This window comes from Chroicocephalus ridibundus, chromosome 4 (genome assembly GCF_963924245.1).
Source record: "Chroicocephalus ridibundus chromosome 4, bChrRid1.1, whole genome shotgun sequence".
NCBI lineage: Eukaryota > Metazoa > Chordata > Aves > Charadriiformes > Laridae > Chroicocephalus > Chroicocephalus ridibundus.
The window spans coordinates 88,639,968-88,661,049 of record NC_086287.1 but is presented as its reverse complement, the minus strand read 5'-3'; the positions used below and the strand labels follow the sequence as shown (position 1 = coordinate 88,661,049).

The window sequence follows — 21,082 nt, the reverse complement described above, 5'->3', positions numbered from 1 at the left end:
CTTCCAGCAGCGACCTTGCCAATCAGCACGTCTGGTTTTCCCCATTTCCCACTGGCACAGGGCTCATCTTCTCTCTGAAGAAATCAACCCCAGCATGTGGCACGTCTCCAAATTAGCACCACAAAACCAGGGTGGGGTTTAGAGTCTAATTAGCATTACTGGAAGAGTGTCCATTTTTCAATAACCCCCACAGTACTTAAGCAAAGCAAATTAAAGATTGGGGCCCTGTGAAGTATCGGGTTAGTTTGTAATGTCGGATACTAAGATGCGCGCACCCAGCAGTGCTCCTTGCCAGTTTTGGTTAGCAGAATTGGGGCATGAACTAGGGATCTGTCAGCGACTAGATGCTAATGTAGCGGTGAAAGGTCATCAAAGCAGGCTGACTTGGAATATCCTGTCGAGGTACTGAAGTCTTTCATTCCCCCACTATCCTTTGTCCCTATCCGGTTTACCTAATAGATGATCCCAACAATTCACATTGGCAGTCCTTTGTAGCGTAATGAACACTATGTGGTCTGATGAATGCAACCACTGCACAGAAAACGTCAGTTCTTTCATTAAGAAAACCTTCCCAAGTTCATTGTATTGAACCAGCGCTCCAGCTATTAGGCTGATACATGACACAGTCAATTCCAGTTACACTTTAAGTGACTATTCATGTTCAGTGAATTCAATTTTTAAAGCTAATTTATATACGTTTAGATATTTACATGCATGCACATTTCTTCCAACTTCTTATATGCCTTTTTTAGAGCTTTCTGGTTTTATAGTAATGGGGAGGGAGAGAGAGGGGATCATATTTCCCAACACATCCTGAAAATGCACAGCTGATGGAAAAGACACTGAAAACCAAATCAGCAGCTTTCTGAGAATATACTTGCATAGAACTCTGAATTACTTGTAGGTAAAATAAATTGCAGCGTATGCATTTATTAATGTTAAATAAAATATCTGCATGAATTTCTTGAAAAAATGACTATTATCATTTCACATTTATTTCTGCGGACCCAGTAATAGTACCTCCTTGTTTATAGTACTACAATTAGTGGCATATAAACTTTTGAAGTAGGTAATTAAAAAAGTTAAGCTATTGCTGCTACTGAACAGAAAGCATCAGTTCTTTCATTAAGAAAACCTTCCCAAGTTCATCGTATTGAACCAGGACTCCTGCTATTAAGCCGTGCAATGACACAGTCAATGCCTGCTATAGTATCAATTCAATTTAAGCATCTTTTTGTTATTGCTAGCCTTTCTGTACTTTCTTTTAACTGACTTTGTTTATTGATAATTATTAGAGGACCATTGGTTCCAAAAGATAGGCATATTTTCATTATACATATCCTCCACAGCCCACAGTAGTACCAGTATTGCCGTATAGATCATGCTGAAGTCCTTGAAGCATTTACAGTGTGCATAGATCATGACACAGTTCTTTAGAAATAAAAAATAAATAAGGTCTCTAATTGCATCATTTGGATATTGAACAACGGGAATTTAGCTTTCCATCCATGTATTCAAAAAGAACAGGCTGTTTACTTCTTTTGAAATATATTGCAAAAATGTTTCCATTTATACGGATATGTTTTAAATTAAACTATCAAGCCTACTTTTCTACATTAAAAAGAATAAAACTATTATATCTTGACTTTACCAGGCTTAACATGCTTGTGGACTAAAGCTCTACTGTTTGGGAAATAAGAATATCTTTCTTAATACTGTATTTTATAAGAGAAATTACAGTTACGGGATGCAGGGACTTTGTGGCTTGATATACTTCGCAAGCGGAGAAGGGGGATGCCCTTCAAAGTTAGAGGGTAATCATTATTGACCTTGTGCATTCAAGACAGCATAGCAGGTTTCTATATAAAGAAACTTACAGAGAGGTCATTGAAAGCACTAGTGAAGAGACATAAAAAAGGAGATAGAGCGTCAGTTCTACAGAATATAGCGTCGGTTAAGCAGGTTAAAAATTTAACGATAAACAGATCGGGGAAGTGAGGACAAAACCAAAAGAACGTTTTCTTTGTAAGTGCCATACAAATTTATGGTTCTGCATTAAATGCTCATTATCAGTTGAGTAGCCTTTACAATCTAATTATTAACTTTTATAGTTTCTGCAAAGTTTTTTTCTCTTCTATACACAGCATGAGCACTCTGGGGTGTCTGAACAAAGGGACACGTGCTCAGGGCTGGCACTGGGCAGGCGGGGATTTGGGTTCTGGTCTTCCCTCCTTTACTCATTCACAGGGAGTCTGTTCATCTCTCTTTGTTTGAATTTACCTGTCTGCAAAATAGGTACAATAAAACCACCAGGCATCTCCCCGGGGTTATATGACACTTAGTTTGGCACTTCAAAAAGCACACTTAGTAGAGCGTTTTGAAATCATTGAATGAAAAGCATTATGTAAGGAAAAATAAATTACTTCAGTATGATGAGGTTGTTTGGAAACTGTTCAGTTAAAATGCTCCGGTTAGGAATATTAAAACACCTGGGATACACAGTGGATAGCTGTAATACGCTTTTTTCTTTCTAACAACATTTTAAAATAAGCTGTAACACAGAAAAGGTCCTATTCACATGTACTTTCTACTCCAATTTAATTAAATCACAGTCAGTATTATTAGACAGTATTACACACGTTTTCTGTTTTCCCTTCTAGATAAAGAATAAAGAAATTGAAAGAGAAATAGAAAGGAAAAGACTGAGATCTTACTTTTTTACTTTTATAAACAGAAAGAACACAGAGAAGACACAAACCCGCTGCCCTTTCTGTGACTTGTGTTATTTCTCTTCAACCTACAGCCTGGCGGTGGCTGTACAAATGTGGGCCGGTTGGGCAAACCTCTCCTTTCTCTCGGGTCTTTCATCTCAAGAGCACCAGCCTCCCGTGCAGCTGGGAAACGGCCATCTGAATACACTGAAAACCTCCACCAGAAGAGTCAATCATTCTTATTAATAGATGCCCACAGCGTCCTAGAAACAATTCACTCGCGCGGCTGTCCTGCCCCTTAAACTTCCCCTGCCCTGTCAGCCAATAGCACAAGGTTTCCCAAAATATGTTTCATTTTCAAGAGATAGATTTATTACAACCCTGTTATCATGTTCATACCCTTCCTGAAAAGATAAAAATAAGAAAGACCTTACAAGAAGATGTTGTAGCAATAGCTAAATCATAAATGTTTGATAAGGAATGGCTAAATCCAGACAAATAACTGTTCAATCCCACTTTGTATTAGGCAGATAAAGTCACACAGGAAATCAATGTGATCTATTGAAATGAAAAAAAGTCCAGCTTAGGGACTGTACGGTATTATAGAATATGTGACATTATAAATGGTCTGCTTCCATAAGTGCTATACAATGAGAAGTTGCATAGTTTTTATTTATTTTTGTGTTTATGAATGTAAAAGCAGGATGTGAAAATCACTATTTGTCAACAGGGCAAATGTGGGCAGCAGTGAAGTAGGTGAGTATTTATAACCTTTTTATTTTCCCACTCTTGAAGGGAATACATAATCCTCTCTAGGGATAAAAGGATCTTCAGTCACCCACTAGCCCAGGGCTCCTTTTTAGCACAGGCTGACAGATGTGCTAAAATTATAAGTGAAGTGTTGTGATGTTGACTCCTAAAGCAGCGATCATTAAGGTTGAAATTAGTATCCCCTCCCAGCCATTCAAATGTTAAAAAGTTCTGACACCAGGAGTAATTGGACAACTTTACCTAGTGGGGATAGCATTACATTTTATCCTACTGACTTCTTTCTGCCTTTTTCATCCCTGCTCCAATTTAAATGAAGCAAAACAACTTTTTATACATCTTTCACTTACACAAAACAAAACAAAAATCTGCTTATGCAGAAAGACATCTCAAAAGCAGACATATGAGCTCACAACTACACATACAAGTAATATTGTTTAAGGCAATACTATTTCAGCTGACAACAGTATTTTAAATAAGATGCAGTTAAAAAAAAAAGACTGAAGGAAAATATAAACAGATGTCCTAATATGTATTAGCATCTGCTGAAAGAAATCTCATTGGAAAATGTAAAATACACTTTTCTGGCTATATGTACTAATTAGTTACACACAGTGTTAACATACTTTAATCTTTTGAATTAAAAGTTTCACGTGTGCTGTACCTAGGTATACCTGGATATAACTCCAGCAAGTATAGCAGTTGCTATAAATGGCAGTAAGTGCTAAAAGATATAAGCAATCCACACAATTAGATTTCGGGTCGTTTAGATCAGTGTGAAGTCAAAAACATGTTAATGTGCTATACACACTGCCACTTCCTCAAATACTGCTGAGTTTGACACATTAACTAATGGACCATCACCTGAGAAATACTGGATGTGTGCAGATGAATGAAGTCTCAAATTGTCTCTACTGACTCAGACCAAGATTTTGGCAATGACACAAAACCAGCAGTGCCATTGTAGTATTGCACTAGTCTTGTGCTGTGTGTCAAAAGAAAAAAGAAGTATATGATTCAGTACAGTTTTCTGATAAATCTTCCTTCTTTATTTTACAAGAAAAACTTAGAATGTATCTCAAGGCCCACATTCTAATATAAAATATAGGAAACATGACTGTGAAACCTTAAAATCAATTAAAATTCAATGTTTGTGAATGCTTAACACTTTGCTATTGAGTTAGATTCAATTTATAAAGGTTGATGAGCACATGTACTTCTGGCAGGAACAAAGTGTTAATACTGTGGCGCCCTCATAGCCCAATACTGAAGATCATAGAATCACAGAATCATAGAATGGTTTGGGTTGGAAGGGACCTTAAAGATCATCTAGTTCCAATCCCCCTGCCCTGGGCAGGGACACCTCCCACCAGACCAGGCTGCTCAAAGCCCCATCCAGCCTGGCCTTGAACCCCTCCAGGGATGGGGCAGCCACAGCTTCTCTGGGCAGCCTGGGCCAGTGTCTCACCACCCTCAGAGTAAAGAATTTCTTCCTAATATCTAATCTAAATCTCCCCCAGTCACCAGCTTCACCAGCCTCACTGAGTCCCATCCTTCATCCTTCACCTGAACTGGGCAGATTGCTCCATCTACACTGGGCTCCTGCCCAGAACTACTACACATCTCCACCAAACTACGCTGGTCTCCTGCAGACACACCTAAACCTCTGCTAGCTACCTCACTCTGCTTCTTCTCCACTCTGTCGCTCACGTGTCAGGCTACTGGAGACTTACTGGGCTAATGCGCAAATCTTGCTCTAATTAGAGGCAGGAGACAAGCTCACATGCACAACTGTGTTCTGCTCTGGCACCGCACTGCAGCTGGGGTAGCGAGTGCTGAACTCATTGAGAATTTTGATAGTTAATGATTCATTCTCAAGGCACTCGGTGGGCCCTTCTATCCCGCATCAGGTCCCTTGCCACTCAACACTACCGAGAACATCGTCTCCAACACTGCACTAGTAGCTGACCCAGCCGGGACAGCCTCTTCCAAATTGCTTTCTCCCCCTTTTAAGGCCACTCAACACTATTAGATGGGGAGCACTAACACAGTCTGCACAGATGCTGTGCAAAAAACAAGGATAAGATTCCTGCCTCTTGGTTTTGAAGATATTCTTGTCAGTTTCTTTCATCTTGAAATTAAGTTTTTTGACTTGTACTTGCTGAGTTCTGCCTCTCTAAGGATGTGGCTGGTCACCTCCCCTTCTGTAGCCTCTTTCAGTGTCACCCATCAGTCCTCTGACTTGCCAGAACCACCAGCTCACCAGAATTTACTGCTCATTCGTGCTCAGATTTCTGTTCTCTATCTGTTTCTGTCTGGTTTGTTGCCAGTTCTTTCTTTTAACTGTAAGACTTTTATCCTACGCACCCACATGAAGGTCCAACCCACAAATATTTCACCCCTTTTCTCTCTGCTCCTGCACTCATTATGCTGAGCATCTTTGGTAGAAAACTTACTTTTTCACAACAAATTCATCCTTTCTTCCTCTAGTACCGTAGTCTGTCTCTATAGAAACCTTCAGTTTAATCCAGTTTATCCTGATTCTCTATCAACATGTCAATGCTCACCCTAGATCAACTTCAAGATAGTCATTTTCATTGATGACTTCCTAAATTTTCAAACAAGCATTTTCATGCTTTCTTTTATTCTGCTTACAGATCTGCCCACAAGCATTTGCAATATTATCTCGTTATCTTTCTTCATAACCCACATTAAAATTCTCCCTTTCTTTGGTATCTAATCTTTTCTTTGGCATCAAAAAAAATCATGCCTAAAACAGGGCCTACCATATTGATTAATATTATCTCATTATATGCTTGTTCTTTTTATCTATCTGTATCCCTGACTTTTGATTAACACTTAAATTTTAAGCAATATGAACTTGGAACAATCTTTTTGGTTAATTTTGCATATTTATTAATATGGCTGGGTCCTCATCTGTGACTAACAATCCAGGCACTGCACTAACGATAATTATCATCATCTTGTTGTTCCTTCTTTGTTGATATATAAGCATGTAAACTGGATGTTGTTTTCTGGGCAGGACTGCCAGGGATGATTGTTAGGAGTTCTACTTGAAGAAGAAACTCAGGCGCTTTTAGTAATCATTTGCTAACGAAGGGCTGTGGTTTTTTGGTTTTTTAATGGAAATTAAGGATGGGAAAATTTTTGGAGTAAGGGAAAATGGTTTGGAAAGTACTAATTCGAATGATTTTGTGTTACGTTGTCAGATAAGCAGCATACACATAAATTTTTTTAGGAAACATATTGTAAGAAAAGAAGAATGAATTGCAAATTCTGCTTGTATGTGGATCAACAAGGACACAAGAGGATAACACACCAGAGAGACAGCCAGTCTCCACATAAGAGAGAGAACGTGAAACGCAAACTCTCAGAGACAAATCTACCAAAGATGAGAGAGTTCAAATGCCAGAGGACCCCATTTAAGAATGGCAGCACCAGTATTCTTCTCCCAAATCTTCATGAATTGGGGGAATTAAATTATCTAGTCTGATGCCAGCACTCGGATTAAATTTTAATACATTGCCATGCACTAATTCTATTATTAGGGAATGAAAGGGGAACAGAACATGCAAACACATTACCATGACTGTATAAACTGTATCTTTATTTGGAATAGGAATTACTTTAAGGACATCTGAAGCTCTGTTTTTCTTGCATGAAATCTGGGGTGTGAACCTGAAAAATCAGCAAAAGGGCAAGAAAAGCTTGAAAACAAGCTGATTATGACAGTCCTGTCACGAAGAAAGTAAAAATGCAAATGAAATAGACATTTTCTAAATATAGTTTCATTTATAAATAAGACTTCACATCACAGATTTGTTTATCCTCATTTGGTGATAATTGTTCACAGCAGAATATATCAGAAAATTCTATAATAGGAGCCACAGCCAGGAAATGTTAAATAATTAATCACCCTCCCAGCCACTTGCATTTCTGTTGATATAAATGACCGTATAATTCCAAACCCAATTATCACTACTTAGCCATTCCATTTTGTAGTTAAAATCCCACAAAATTAAAGTGCATCAATTGTTAATGGTAATAGACCAGACAAGGGATTAAAGATTATTTTAATGTTTATTTCCTGTCAGGAGGTTTTTTTGGCAGGAAGCACTATAGACAAAAGGCTACATTAAGATGAGATTCATACAATGTATTTAAATCTACTAACTTCTAAAAACCTTATGGTATAATTACTTGTTTAATCTACTTGTTCCCTGAAGATACCAATGGGGGTTTATCACGCCAACTTCATTATATCTGCTTCACAGAAATCAAAATATTCCCTTTAACTTTGCAAAAAGCAGTCAAGCTTACCATAAACACAATTCTAACAACAACAGACTTGAAAAAGCAATAGACTGTACTAAAATACAAGGGGAAACAGATCACTCTCAGGACTTTTTTGTGTCATATTCTGCTTGGTTTATCCTCCATAACTACTGGCACTATGTATTTACATACAAGATTTGGTCCTTGTAAAAACACTTGAAACAATCACTTCAATACCAGTGAAACTTCATTAATTACAGAACTTCTTTTTACCTGCTGGAAAATGGTGACTTTTCTCCACTTCTTAGAAAAGTAGTTATGCAAATGCGTTATACAGAGAAACCTCTTAGTTTAGAAATTGCTTTGTTTTCTTAAAATGATTTTTTTTTCTCATAAGGTATTGCCAACCAAACTGATAAAAGTACTTTTTTGCATGAACACAGTGACTAGGACTCCGCAGAACTGGGCGTGAGGGCTGAGGGACCTGGGGAGGGACTCTTAACAGTTTACTGTTTGAATAGGCGGCAAGCGTTGGCTGAATTTTATGTGCTTCAAAAGGTTATACATCTGCATAAAGTTATAGACATGCATCTGTATCTTGGGTCTTTTGTGATGAAACCATCAGATTCCGAGCTGGCAATAACCGTGGCAGTTATTTTAGGCTTACACTCACATTACTCTACACAGCCTCATTCATTTGATTCTACTCTCTTTTCTGCATAAGCAGAAATCTACACATGGACGAAATATAAAAGCCAAGGGGGAAATATTTGTGTTCTTGTCTACATGCGTTCCCTTCCTTGCCCATTCAGCAATACTATCCAATTCTCCAAAATCTCAGGACAATTTACAGCATAAGAACATTATAGTACTCTGTATCCGTATTTTTTTTTTCTGCAGGAAACCCTTACCCTGCATATACCCAATGAAATAACACACTAAATCATGACACAAATAGCACGGTACATAATCCTTTCACATCGTATCAAGGACAGATATTGTTTCTTTGTCTCTTTCAAACATTTCGTTAGGAGCACGTTCACTGTTTGGCTGAAGACGCCTTCCATTCTTTCTCCTTTCTCCCTGCTGTAGAGGAGATAAAGAGCTGGGACAGGTCTGTGGCAGTAACACTTCGGTGCTGTCACAAGGAAGGGATTTACAGCCTAAGAGATTGCTCAGGAGGGCAGTGAAGAAGTTCCTATCTAAAACCAGGATCGCCTGGCAACGACATCACTAATTTGTGAACAGTGAGTTTATTAAATGGCCAGTGGTGTTAATAACTCAAATGTCATCAGATGCAGGTATTGAGAAAGAAGCTTCTAACTGAGACGTAGTGAATAGCTGTTCATCCCCGAGTCCCAGTTCTTACAGGATACTACACTGCTGATGCACACTTGGCATAAAGGAGCACTGCAGAATTAAAATTGCTATGTAAGGTACTTTCCCCTTGTTTGCCTTGGTACGGACCACCCCCCCTCACTTCACACACACACACCCCCAAAAAAAAGGAAAGCAAAACCCACACCAAAGTTCAGAGTCCATATCTCTTCTGAAATTTGTGAGAGGGAGTAGACATGGTACGGAAACCCATTCCATAACCTTTCACCAACATAAAATTTACTGTGAATAAGGCCCTAAAACTCTATGCTCAGCTCTGATTTAAACCTCCAAAACCCAGCCTCCCAAGAACACTTCCATTCTAATAAATACCTCACCGTGACGCGATATGCTAATTACTTGCGTCCTAGGGGGAGCTTAAACAACTTATCCATGAGCAAGCTCTACCACAACACTCGCTCAAGTGGCCAGGACAGGATCTGGCTGTTGGGCCTAAAGTAAATATTCTTATTTAGCAGGTTTAAGATGTTATTTAAGTTGCAGATTTAAGTTAGAGACACGCCAGCCATCCCAGCTTCTCTTCCCCAAACACTACTGCTGGGGCAAAGAGCAAAGCAGGTGCGGTTTTCGAGACTGTAAATTTCTCTTTTAATTTTCTACAGTATTCAAGACTTTATCAATGAGAAGAATTAATCTAACTTGTGGAAACGAGACTTCCTTCAAAACTCTAATGTTCTGTATCTTTTATTTTTAAATTGTGGCATTAATAATGGTCTCAGCAGCAAGTGGAGAAAATGTGTGAAATATATGCCCTCTTTATAGATTTCCTGTTTCTGCAATTTCACTTGAAAAATGGCAGTGCCCTGCCATCTGAAGTTTTCAGTTTGTTTAACTCCAAGCAAAAGACAATTAAACAACTTACAGTATATGGTCATGAGACTATAATTGCTCACCAGCGGTACTTGTTGTGTCAGCTGCCACAACGAGCAGCAGCGGTTCAGCTTTACCAGGCTAGCAAACCTGCCAGCGGTTACTGACTCTGGCAACGGTCTCACGCTGAGAATAAAATACTTCATGAGCAAAAAAATTTCCATAACATTCTTGAGGTGCTGAGTTAGCAGAGAGTAAAATGAAGAGACTCCATGCTGGACAAGCATCCAGAAGTACTGGGTGGCTTTTAATCATTTTTTCTTAGAAGCCAACAAATTAATATTTCATTATCTTTTTTATTTTCTCACAGTTTCTTGCAATTTTCCCATTTTCCATAAACTTTTTTTTTTTTTTCAAAATTCCTGTAAGCAAATTTATATCCCAAATCTATACATCTTAGGTTATCCTCTGCAACACAGAAGTTTTATGTAAGAAATGACATATCACTATTTTAATAAGAAGCTATAAACACTTGAAGAATGGATGGTTTATGTGAACACCAATGATATATCAAGCCTTTCAAGTCCTGTTTTGGGTAGAAATCATTCCCAAACCAGACTGACCAAAATGAGTTCCCACTTGAGAGATGTTCACTGCAGTTGTGTTTGTTCTCACAAAGACATTGTCTTTGTGAGAGTTGGTCCCATTTTGGCGTTCGTAGACAAGCGACTTGTAGACCACAGACCAATATCTGCTCTACCATTATTGATATCCTCTACCATAGGCTGAAATAAGAAAAAATAACTTAGAGCACCAAGGCACATCCAAAACAGTGTATTTCTCAGTCTAGCAGACTCTCAGGACTACCTGTTATCCACATCAAAGACAAAAAGCACATCATTAACATCATTCTCTGTAATGGCAATGCAAGGGAATTCATATTAATGGTAGCTTAAGAGTAATCATGGTAGACTCTGGGCATTAAGATGTGGAATATTAATTTTCCAGAACATAAAAGCATAAATGACACCTACATCTCTATGCAAAGCCGACGCAAATCAATTGCCTAAATGCCATTTAATTCAAGATTCTTGGTATACCAACATAGAGACAGAACTCTGGATGATCAACAAGATGAACAGGAAGGCTCTGTTTCTAAGACAACGTGTCATTGTCTAGTGATTCTTTTGGTTGTTTTGGTATGCAAGAAAATATTAGGGTTCTTAATGAATGCAAAAATAGAACAGAAAGCATATGCAAAATGATAATATAATACCTGGACAATAGAGCTTAAGAGTAAAAGGATAATGAAATAAATTAAAAGGGAGGCAATAAAACCATTTAATATGATTATGACATTTGACATTCTAATCTTATTAATATCTGTACTGGAGAGTAAAATAAGTTTTCACTTTCAGTTTAACAAAATTGTTTTCATGGATTTCTGATTAGTTCCCTTGGTTATTTATTTGACAATACAAATAAATAATTGTATATAAGCTCATAATCATTACCAATGTCTATACTGTGAAATGTGACCCTCTAAAGTGCCAGAGCAAATTTCTCAACGTATTGTCTCTCGCTGACCTCCAGCTCAAGTTTGCTCAGTGTCTGACTAAAAGAATGTCCTTTGGTTTTGTTTTTGCTTTTCTGAATAACTGCTTGCTCTACAAATTCATTATGGAACTAGAATAAAATCCAATCTATTCTTCCATAGCTATGTTGGCTTAGCATCACCAAAGGAAATAAACCGCATTTTAGTTACTAAGGTGACCAGTTACAACAGTGATTCCACACAGGCCTAAGATACAGTAAGATAAAAGCTGCCGGTTTTATGTGGTAATCCTTCTGCCTAGAAGTGTCTATTGAGAGACAGCATGCAGGAAAGAGCAGGAAGTAACATAATTTATTCAGCAAGAACACTATGGGGCACAAGTGCTGAAAAAAGGCTTACGCATACCCCTCCTGCCTCATTTTCCATTGAGCTAAAACGTACCCGTGAATATTAAATATTTATTCCATTTCTCATACTCTTGCCTTTTCTTCCTTCTCATATTTATTTACTTAATTTCTTTATAAACATTTAGATTTTACTTTTGCTGAATAAATAAATTAAAAGATGAGGAATCTCTAAACAGGCAAAAGGCTCTGGGAGTTTTGCTACTGGCAAAAGGAGAAATTGCTGCTCATGAATGTAATGAGCCGACTACCAACGTGGCAAACTGGCAGAAATCCTGCACTTCAGAATCACGGGACATATGACTTCATTTTAGCGTGTACTGGTTTTTCTTACAGAGTTGACTTTGTGGAGTTTTTTGCAGTTGGTTTTAGTTTCTTCTATCTTCATGTCTCACTCCAACTATTACGAGTTCGTCAGCAATAACCAGCTGACATCTTCCCCACCTCTTTTATCAAAGTCACTGAAGTTTTCAAATATACCAGATTGTCAAGCACATATACATCATCAGACAAATTAATTCCTGGGCATAACCCTATTCAAAGAATGAAGTAAATCATCAGACTAAGTTCAGCTCAGTGTATTTTACTCAGTGGAGTAGGTAGTAAAATTTTCTTTCATCCCAGAAGACTTTATTTTATAATTCTTTCATCTGGGATTCCAGGAAATGTTAAGATGTTAACTATCTGACAGAGTTCAAATCAGTGCCAAGTAGTTTATTATAGCATAGGTTTTATTCCCCGATTTCAGGGGACATGGACTTCTGATGAAAAAGGCGGAATAATTCTTGCCTCAGTGTGTAAAATCAAGATCAATTTAGTAACCCACTCCTCTAATACCGTATGTGCAAAGAAATAATTTAGACTCCTAGTTAATTTGAGTATTGAACTGAAATTCTGCAGCTGCTTTCTGCCAGTCCTGAAAACAGAAATTAATTTCAATGACCAAGTCGAATGGAGTGCTGCTCTGTCAGGTAATTAGTCATCGTCTTTTGCTACTCAGGGTCTATCACCGTGCTAATCCATACATAAACCCCAGTATTCCCCTAGTCACTCACAATCTAAAGAGCTCTTTAACTACCTATTTCTCCCATTCAATCCTACCCCAGATATCAGCTGCAAAATGAGCATTCTTTCATGTTTAGCTTTCTTCCTACTATTTACTGCCAGCAGAATTAATGCAACTGATTTACATTTTCTTTTTTCTGTTTGATCAAGTCTGCTGTTGATTAAGTAGAGCTTAAGGGAAAAAATTATACTCCTGCAGCTTTCCTACTTGACTTGCCAGTTTATTAATGAAAGAAGCAAGGATATTGATGGCCCAGAAACTACAAGTGCAGCAATTAAAGGGTATGTCCTTCCAAGCTTCTAATTAAAAAAGAGTTCTTTTGTATTAAAAGATATAGTTTAGTGTCATATTTATATCTAATTCTCACTTCTGCTGTTTTGCTTTTTTTCTTTGTTTATTCTTTTTAAACAGAAATCTACTGGGAAAACTTAGATCAGGCAGAATAAAGAAACTTTCCCTGACAACCATTTCTGGAAGCTTTGTTCCCAAACAACAGTCTTAATGATAACAATACAAACAACCCTGCTCTCTCCCCGCGCCACCCCCCCCCCCCCCCAAAAAATCCTTACAATAATGAAACATCCACTGATAAATACCACTCTGAGGGCAACTCTGTGTTATTTCTTCCTTGTGTGCATTACTAGAGTTTGTCCAACAGCAGTTGCAAGAAAACGGAAGATTTTTGATACAAATTCTTTTGGACATATAAAGATAACTAGACCCTTCCCTCCTCCTAATACTTTCTTACTTAGTATCTAAATTGTAGATTCATTTTTTCACGACAGGTATTTATATGAACAATCTCATAGAGTTTCTTTCTGTTTCTTACGTAGTTTGATTTTTGCAACTCCTCCTTCAGAAATAGCTGAAGCCGTAACATTGCCAATATTTTATTACTCTGCTGAGTCAATCCCTTGTGCATCACTGACAATACCTTCAACATCAGAACTTGTCGTGGTTTGTAGTTCACAAACAGATAAATAAATGACTCCTGTTGCTATCTAGGACTTTTGTTCTGTGGTGTGCAGTTCATCTGAACCGTGCAACAGAAGTCTAACATGTTCTGGCTAAATCAAAAACTTTGAATGCGTCCAGAGACTGACTCTACCGCACCTGCAGAGTAAGTGCTGTGGGCTCAACACAAAGACCATCCTGCCTCCCCACATTCAAAACATCTTACACACAACTCACAGAACATTTCCATCTGCACACCAGGTACCTCTCCCAGATTTCTGCACAGCAACGTGCTCCTCTCGTTACCAGATGTTTAGAAATCCCTGGGAAATTATATTAAAAAATAGGTACAATATACGAGTTATAACTGAGCATCCCATACAAGTAATGGCAGGTATTTAACGCGTTGAAAATGTTCCCTGCACTGCTGTTCAAGAGGGGAAGCGCAGTAAAACCTCTTCCTCCTCCTGGCCTCTGTCCCTCATAGCGGAGACTGGTGAGAACTGCTGTGATCAGATTAGGTAGGTAATCTCATGTAGTATCGGATTCCCAACAGGCAGAGATAGCTGCGTATTTAAGGACAGTAAGCTTTTCTTAAAAGAGGCATTAAAGTGAATCACAAAATTTCCCAGAGCTCCCAGCTAGACAAAACAGCAATAAACAAGCGTGATTCTTCCTTGGGGCTAACAGGGATAGCGATGTTGCTCTCAGTCGTCCCCAACAGGGCTGTCCACATTTCTCCTTGAGTTATCCCAGACAGGCCTCCTTCTCTTTGCCTATTAACCTGAAAACCCTTGTGGCAGAGGGGGCTGGAGTTGTTCTAACAGACCTTTTGTGATAGAAATTTCTCAATCACTTCCAGTTTTAAGGTGACTTCATAGAAACGGTGACCCGCACAAGTACCACTTGAAAGACACAGAAGCTTTAATCTTTTTCAATGGAATCGGAAGAGCTCTTATCTCTCCTCTGACCCTTTTTCCCCTCTAGCCTTACACTCCTGGCACCATTGAAAAGTCAGAACCATTAAGTTGGTGTCAAGTGGCTGTGCTATTCATATTCTATTATAGTCAATGACAATTAACAGTGCCATTCAGAAAAGCCAGGTACTGTATTACACAATTGAAAAATTGATCTTATCTGAGGCTCAAAAATCAGCAATGTTCAGCCCGCAACTCACAGGCAAAAAAGAAGAAAAAAAGAAAAAAGGGGGGGGGGGGGGAAGTACTGCCTGACCTCAGGACCACAGAGCACACAGCCATGTGCGAGGCTCAGAAACAGCTTGAAGAAGGCCAAATCTCTGTATGAAAATAAGCTCTGATTTTTACCATCAAGCAAAATGATGTTAGAAAGAAGAGTACAAATTCGACTGAATGCCTGATGATCACCTTCAAAGCTGTTATTGCAGGCAAAACGCAACATCTTAGCGTTGCTGACACATCAGAAAACCTCCGCGTGTGTCAATTCCCAGCTCTTTGCAGCACACGCCCACAGGCAAGCGCCCCTGCACCTACAGCATCAGCTTCACTTCTAGTACTAGCACCGAACATCCATTTTCATGAATGTTTTTCCTAGAAATGCGCGCAGACACATCTTTCTTCTAATGAGTTACTGAATGGATCCAAAAGGAGAGGATTAACAAACAACTCTCTACTTTGGAAACGGAGAATGTTTTCCTGCGCCAGTGAATCTCAGCGTTAACTACAAACCGGTACAATAGTTGATTACAGTTTAGTCTATCTGCTTGAAACCACAGGGGGAATTTTAGATAGCAAAACTCAATTAGCTAGCTTGAATTTAACTAAAGCACCTGAGCTAAAACCTTTTCACACAAAGGATGCATTGTAGAATCAGGAACAGCTCCAGCCCACCATCACCCTCCTGATTTTTATACCTTGTCTCAGAGGGTTCCTCCATGCCACGTGCCCGGGGACACTGGCTTCTAGCAGAATCCAAAACCAGAGCAAGTCTTCCTGAATCAGCCAATGATTATGTCACTTATATTCCCCAACCAAGTACTGAGTAACCCACACAAGTACTACTTAACCTGACAAGTTCACACCCTGGAGTATATTGCAAGATCTGTAGAGTCACTACTTCAGTTCAAGCACGTAACTGAAATACTTCGCAATTAAATGGGGAAAAAAACAAAAGAAAACAACAAAACAACAAGTATTCTTCCATTTCAAATGCTGAGTCCTAAAAACTCAATGATGCCACAGACTGAGGGAAGGAGTGTGCCATTATGTGCAATTCTGCTTCAGATTGCTGTTCTCCAGGCCAGGAGCAGTGAAGTCCTTCCTGGACCTGGGCCTCTCTAAAATGGCCTGGGCCTCTGTGATGAATTGAGATGTCTTTGGTTTTCCCCTCCCTTCCCTCAAGGTACAAGGTATCTGTAGTAAACACTGGAGAGTAAAACCTTACACATCTCACCCTGGAGACCCACGTTCAAATCCCTTCTAGTGGAAAAAGCGACAGTCCCAAACCCACCTTTGGTCACCTGGAAGAGAACAGCTTGTATTCTCCCCGACGTTTCACCCGATGCCAAGTTTTCCTGAGGAATCAGGGACAGACTGAGCACAGAAATCATCTTTGTTCATCATTTTACTTCACCGAATACAATAAGAAACCATCAGCTAGCTTCAGTTCTCTGGGAAAAAGTCTCAGACTGTTGCCTTAATGAAAAACATAGAATAGGCGCAAAGCCACTACAGTTATACTTAAAAATCAATACTCCCTATTGGTCTTATAATTTGTGTACCAAATATCTGCTTTAAAATGTGCACAAGCCTCAAAATAAAAGCTAGGCGGTTTATATCTCAGGCTTTTAAATGTTTTCTACAGTTTTAATATTTGCAAAACAATGCGAAATGCTATATAGGATTCTCTGCTTGGCAGTGAGAGTCTATTCTATTTTTTATTTCTTTTATTGAGAGGTAGAATAAAATTCCCAAACTGCTCCAGTGCAATTAAAATGACTTTTATTCATACAGTTACCTCTACGTCCACCCTAAGCATTCCACAGTACTAATCCTTTTAGGCCCTGATCCAGCAAAGCACTTTACTGCGTCTTATTCTTAAAATTACAAGTCTCCCCACTGATTTCAATACAGTTATATTAGGGATGAACTTGGCCTACTATAGCAAAAATAATGTTAAAAATACAGTACAAAAAACAAGCAAGGAAATCAAAAGCCTAAGAGACTTCAATATTTCTCTGTCTTAAAGTAAGGCATTACTAGTGTGCATTTGAGTACAGTCCAATAGTGGGTTATTTTTGTACAGTTAGGCCAATTCAGGTAAGGAGCCTATTGTATTAGAGATGCATTGATTTCAGATCTAGATGGTTTCAATAAGCTTCTTACACCTAAATGTTACAAGGACAGGGACATAAAACCGTCAATTACATAAATAAATCTGTAAGTATTGATAAATGCCCAAAATTAAATAAACCCACTTCACTCTAAGAGGCTTTGCAGCTGATACAGTTGTAAAACAATAAGAAAACCATCATAATTTGCATTTTTATAGCTACATTCATCAATAGCTCAAATATTTATCACAAACAGCAACCCACTACAGGCAGGAACTGTATGATGGTATAGCCCTCCTTTGACTATAAAGACACTGAACCATGGCTGGACACTTGGCTACAACCAAAGCTTCTTAAACTGGTTTAAACAGTCGTTGTCTTCAGCTACTTCCTTCTGCCTTGTTTTTGCTGGTGCCAGAATTTATATGAGCATGCAATGAACTGGATCAGGAAACTAATCTCGCTGAAATATAAACCATCGAAAAGTGCTGACTTCAATGAAGAGGGCAGCTCAGGGAAGCAGGAGCCTGAGACTGCTTAAGATAGCATTGCCCCAAAATAAATGTACATCAAACCACACATCCCGAGGCTCGGAGCAGCAGCCAGAAGCAGAACCATGGATGTCACCAATTTATCCACGTAAGCCATGGGGGTGTACTGGGATGCGAGCCACAAAATGGATGGGGGACGTTTCCTGAGCAGCTGCACAGCACAGCTTCTGACCGCCGTGGAGGGACACCACCATTGAATTTGCCAAGGATGGCTAAATATCCCAAGCAAGAGGACTCAACGTGTAAGCGTCTTCCAGCGCCGTCCAGATTGTTTCTCCAGCCCTATCAGCCAGCCTTCCTAATTGGCTCTCAACAATATTTTTAAGCGTGTGCTTTGCCACCATTTAAGGCAGTGCACATGAGAGAGACTGAATACATTAGGTAAAGGAATTCCTGTGGACATTGTGAAGGGAACAATGCCCTCCTATTTGGTTTATCCTGTTCTGCAATAAACGTGGGGTTTTTTTCAGTCAAGGTGCTGCAGTAACCCAAATGATAGTCATATTACACTTATAAAAGACAACTTTAAGAAAGATCTTACTGCAATAAAAGTGAGGCTTTTTTTTCCCTTGGCATCCCAGCTTGCCATAGAAATGAGTGAGTTGCTGAATTTCTGCCAAGTATAGATGGCTCAGCATGCTATTAGATTAGTCTGTTTATACAGAAACAGCCAAAAATAGGAAACACACAGAAGCTATTAAAGATATTGTCCTGTGAGGGAAATATTTGAATGGTTTTGTTACTGCAACTGGGAAATAAGATATGAGTCAGTATTAATGTGATAAAGAAGTTAATGTGTTCTAAAGCAAACAGTTAGTTTCTTCAGCTTGTCTCCGAGTTGACAATAAAATAAATGTACAGACAATTATGTAGGGTTGGATGAGCCTGCAAGTAAGTGTATCCAGCTTAAAGCGCGGCGCTGCCAGTGGGTGAGAATTGAAACTCTGTTATCAAGTAATGATATGCTAACCCCAGGTAGTCCTCAAAGAAAATGGATGATTCAAAACGCCATGCATCGCTGAGCTGGTGGAAGAATGGTCAATAGTGTTTAAGCTATTTGAACTGGTCAAAGAGAATTTCATAGAAAAGTTCCTTTGCCTTGACCATTTTGCAATGGATTTCCTAAATTCTTTTCACTTTTGACACAGTCTAATCAAAAATACAACCACTTTTATTTTATTTTATTTTATTTTATTTTATTTTATTTTATTTTATTTTATTTTATTTTATTTTATTTTATTTTATTTTATTTTATTTTATTTTATTTTATTTTATTTTATTTTATTTTATTTTATTTTTAATTAGAGCAGTGGCAATATTTCATAGTGGATTTTACTGGCTTTTTAAAGAGCCAGCACAGGGAAATTTGCCTGTCCTGTGTGTGACACTGAGCATTCATTCCTGAACACAGCCACAGACACTCCGGATGCCCTGACCTCCTTCTCCCTCACTTTTCCACATATTAACAAACCTAACTAATTCTTAAATGGCTGCAATGCCTTAAAACTTCTAATGTAAAGGAGCAGACGACTATATTGTACATATATTTCATATATACACATATATATCTCTCTCTACAAATAAAAGGTGTGCATATTTTCTCTGCAGTAACCCACTTCGCCCACACACCCAAAGACCACATATCCCATTCCTTAAGGGCCAACACATTTGACCAGTGAAGAAGAACCAGTCCAAAGCTAAATGACTCTCCCGCTGAGAAATGCCCCTCTGCGGTAGCTTCTTTTTTATGGTGAGAGTGCCCTGGGCCAAGCCAAACCTCCTCCCTGATCTCAGCTCACTTATTAGGACATGAGAAGACGAGCAGCATCTTAAAGTGCACGCGGAAACTTAACACTAAATGCAGAATAAAATTTTGCGAGTACACAGAGGCACTTGATTAGCAGGAGCCTCATGAATTCTACACCGGTGGCTCATGTCCAGAGGGATTTGAAAACCGGCCCCAAGTCGTTCTGCCCACCTTGGGTATAGACAAAGATTGCGCACAGAGTTTGGGAGAGGAAGCAGCTGCAGAAATTCTGTCAAGGTACCACAGTTAAATACATTCATGTTGCAGAGACAAAAGCCTGCAGGTGGCCTAATGATCCTGATGGCACAATTTAGGAACTCTGCAATAACGAGCAGCCAGAGCTTGGAGTCAGGCTTTTCCCTGGCACACACCTACTCAAAACCAAGTCAAGCTGTTACGTCAACAAGTCTAAAGACTGCAGTCATTTTGAGGCCTTAGTTGAAATTTATCTCTGGGATAAGTATACCTTTCCATTCAACTCCACGGAAACCAGGTTAGTTTATTATTTCTTGAGCCTAATTCCTTACTTCAGGCAATAGGAAGCATGACTTACGTGTCCCCTGACACCAATCAGATAAGGACGATACTGTCGCCTTTATGCAGAGGACCCTCCAAAACTGAGGGGATGCATTGTATTTTCCTTCCTCAGCCCGTTTCCTTTGTGAACATACAGTCCATTTCTAGAACGGGAATTTCTTTAGCTGGAGAATAAATTTGCAACATCCTTTCAGTATCTGTGGCAACGTAATCCCAACCTGAACAGTTTAGAGCATATATTGCTGTTCTATATATATATATTACTACATGTGTTTAAAACATATATTGCTATTGTGTAGACAGAACACTGGAGTCTCTATAAACAAACAAGTTCAATTTATTACTTGTTTGTGATTGGGCACCCAGCATCTGTATTTTTAAAATGCCATAAGCGAACAGCAGAGACACAGCAGTTACTGTGACACGAAACAACAGACACAGGAAACGTAATCCGCCTTAAAGATGTATAGAGATTTAAAAATAGAGAACTTCCTTTTTCAGTAAAGGGACAAAGTAACCCAAAAAGAGAGTAATACGTTTGTGCTTGAAACTGGAAGAAGAAAAAGGAGCTAAGTAAGTTTTACTGGCCACATGTCTCAAACCAAATGGATGCCTTTTAAACAAAAGCACCTCTCTCGCTTCGTTTCATTTTCAAACTGCAACGTCTGAACAAGACAACGGAAAAGTTTAATCTCTAAAACATGAACGCTGAAAACAAATGCATTAGAAAATACCAAGCCAAAGCTATGTTGGTGACACAAATGTGAAAAATGGAATTGAAATAAACTGTGCCAGAAATCTATTTCTAAAAATATGTCTTTACAGTAGTGATATTTATAAATTTGACATACTCTAAAATTTAGCTCACTAAAGATTATTTCTATGCAAATATGCATTTCTCAAACCCCATAAGCG

General features: G+C 38.7%; 1 protein-coding gene across 2 annotated transcripts in view; it reads right to left on the bottom strand.

Moving 5' to 3' along the window:
* Positions 1-21,082, bottom strand: part of WWOX (WW domain containing oxidoreductase) — a 532,132-nt gene that overhangs the window by 276,943 nt on the left and 234,107 nt on the right. Inside the window, exon 9 of one of the 2 annotated variants that reach the window (XM_063334662.1) lies at positions 7,091-7,178. The exons of the other annotated variant lie outside the window; for it this stretch is intronic. Coding sequence (XP_063190732.1) covers positions 7,128-7,178 — 51 coding nt within the window. The 3' untranslated portion in view covers positions 7,091-7,127. Of the gene's footprint in view, positions 1-7,090; positions 7,179-21,082 lie in introns of those variants that run through there. 2 annotated transcript variants of the gene reach the window in all.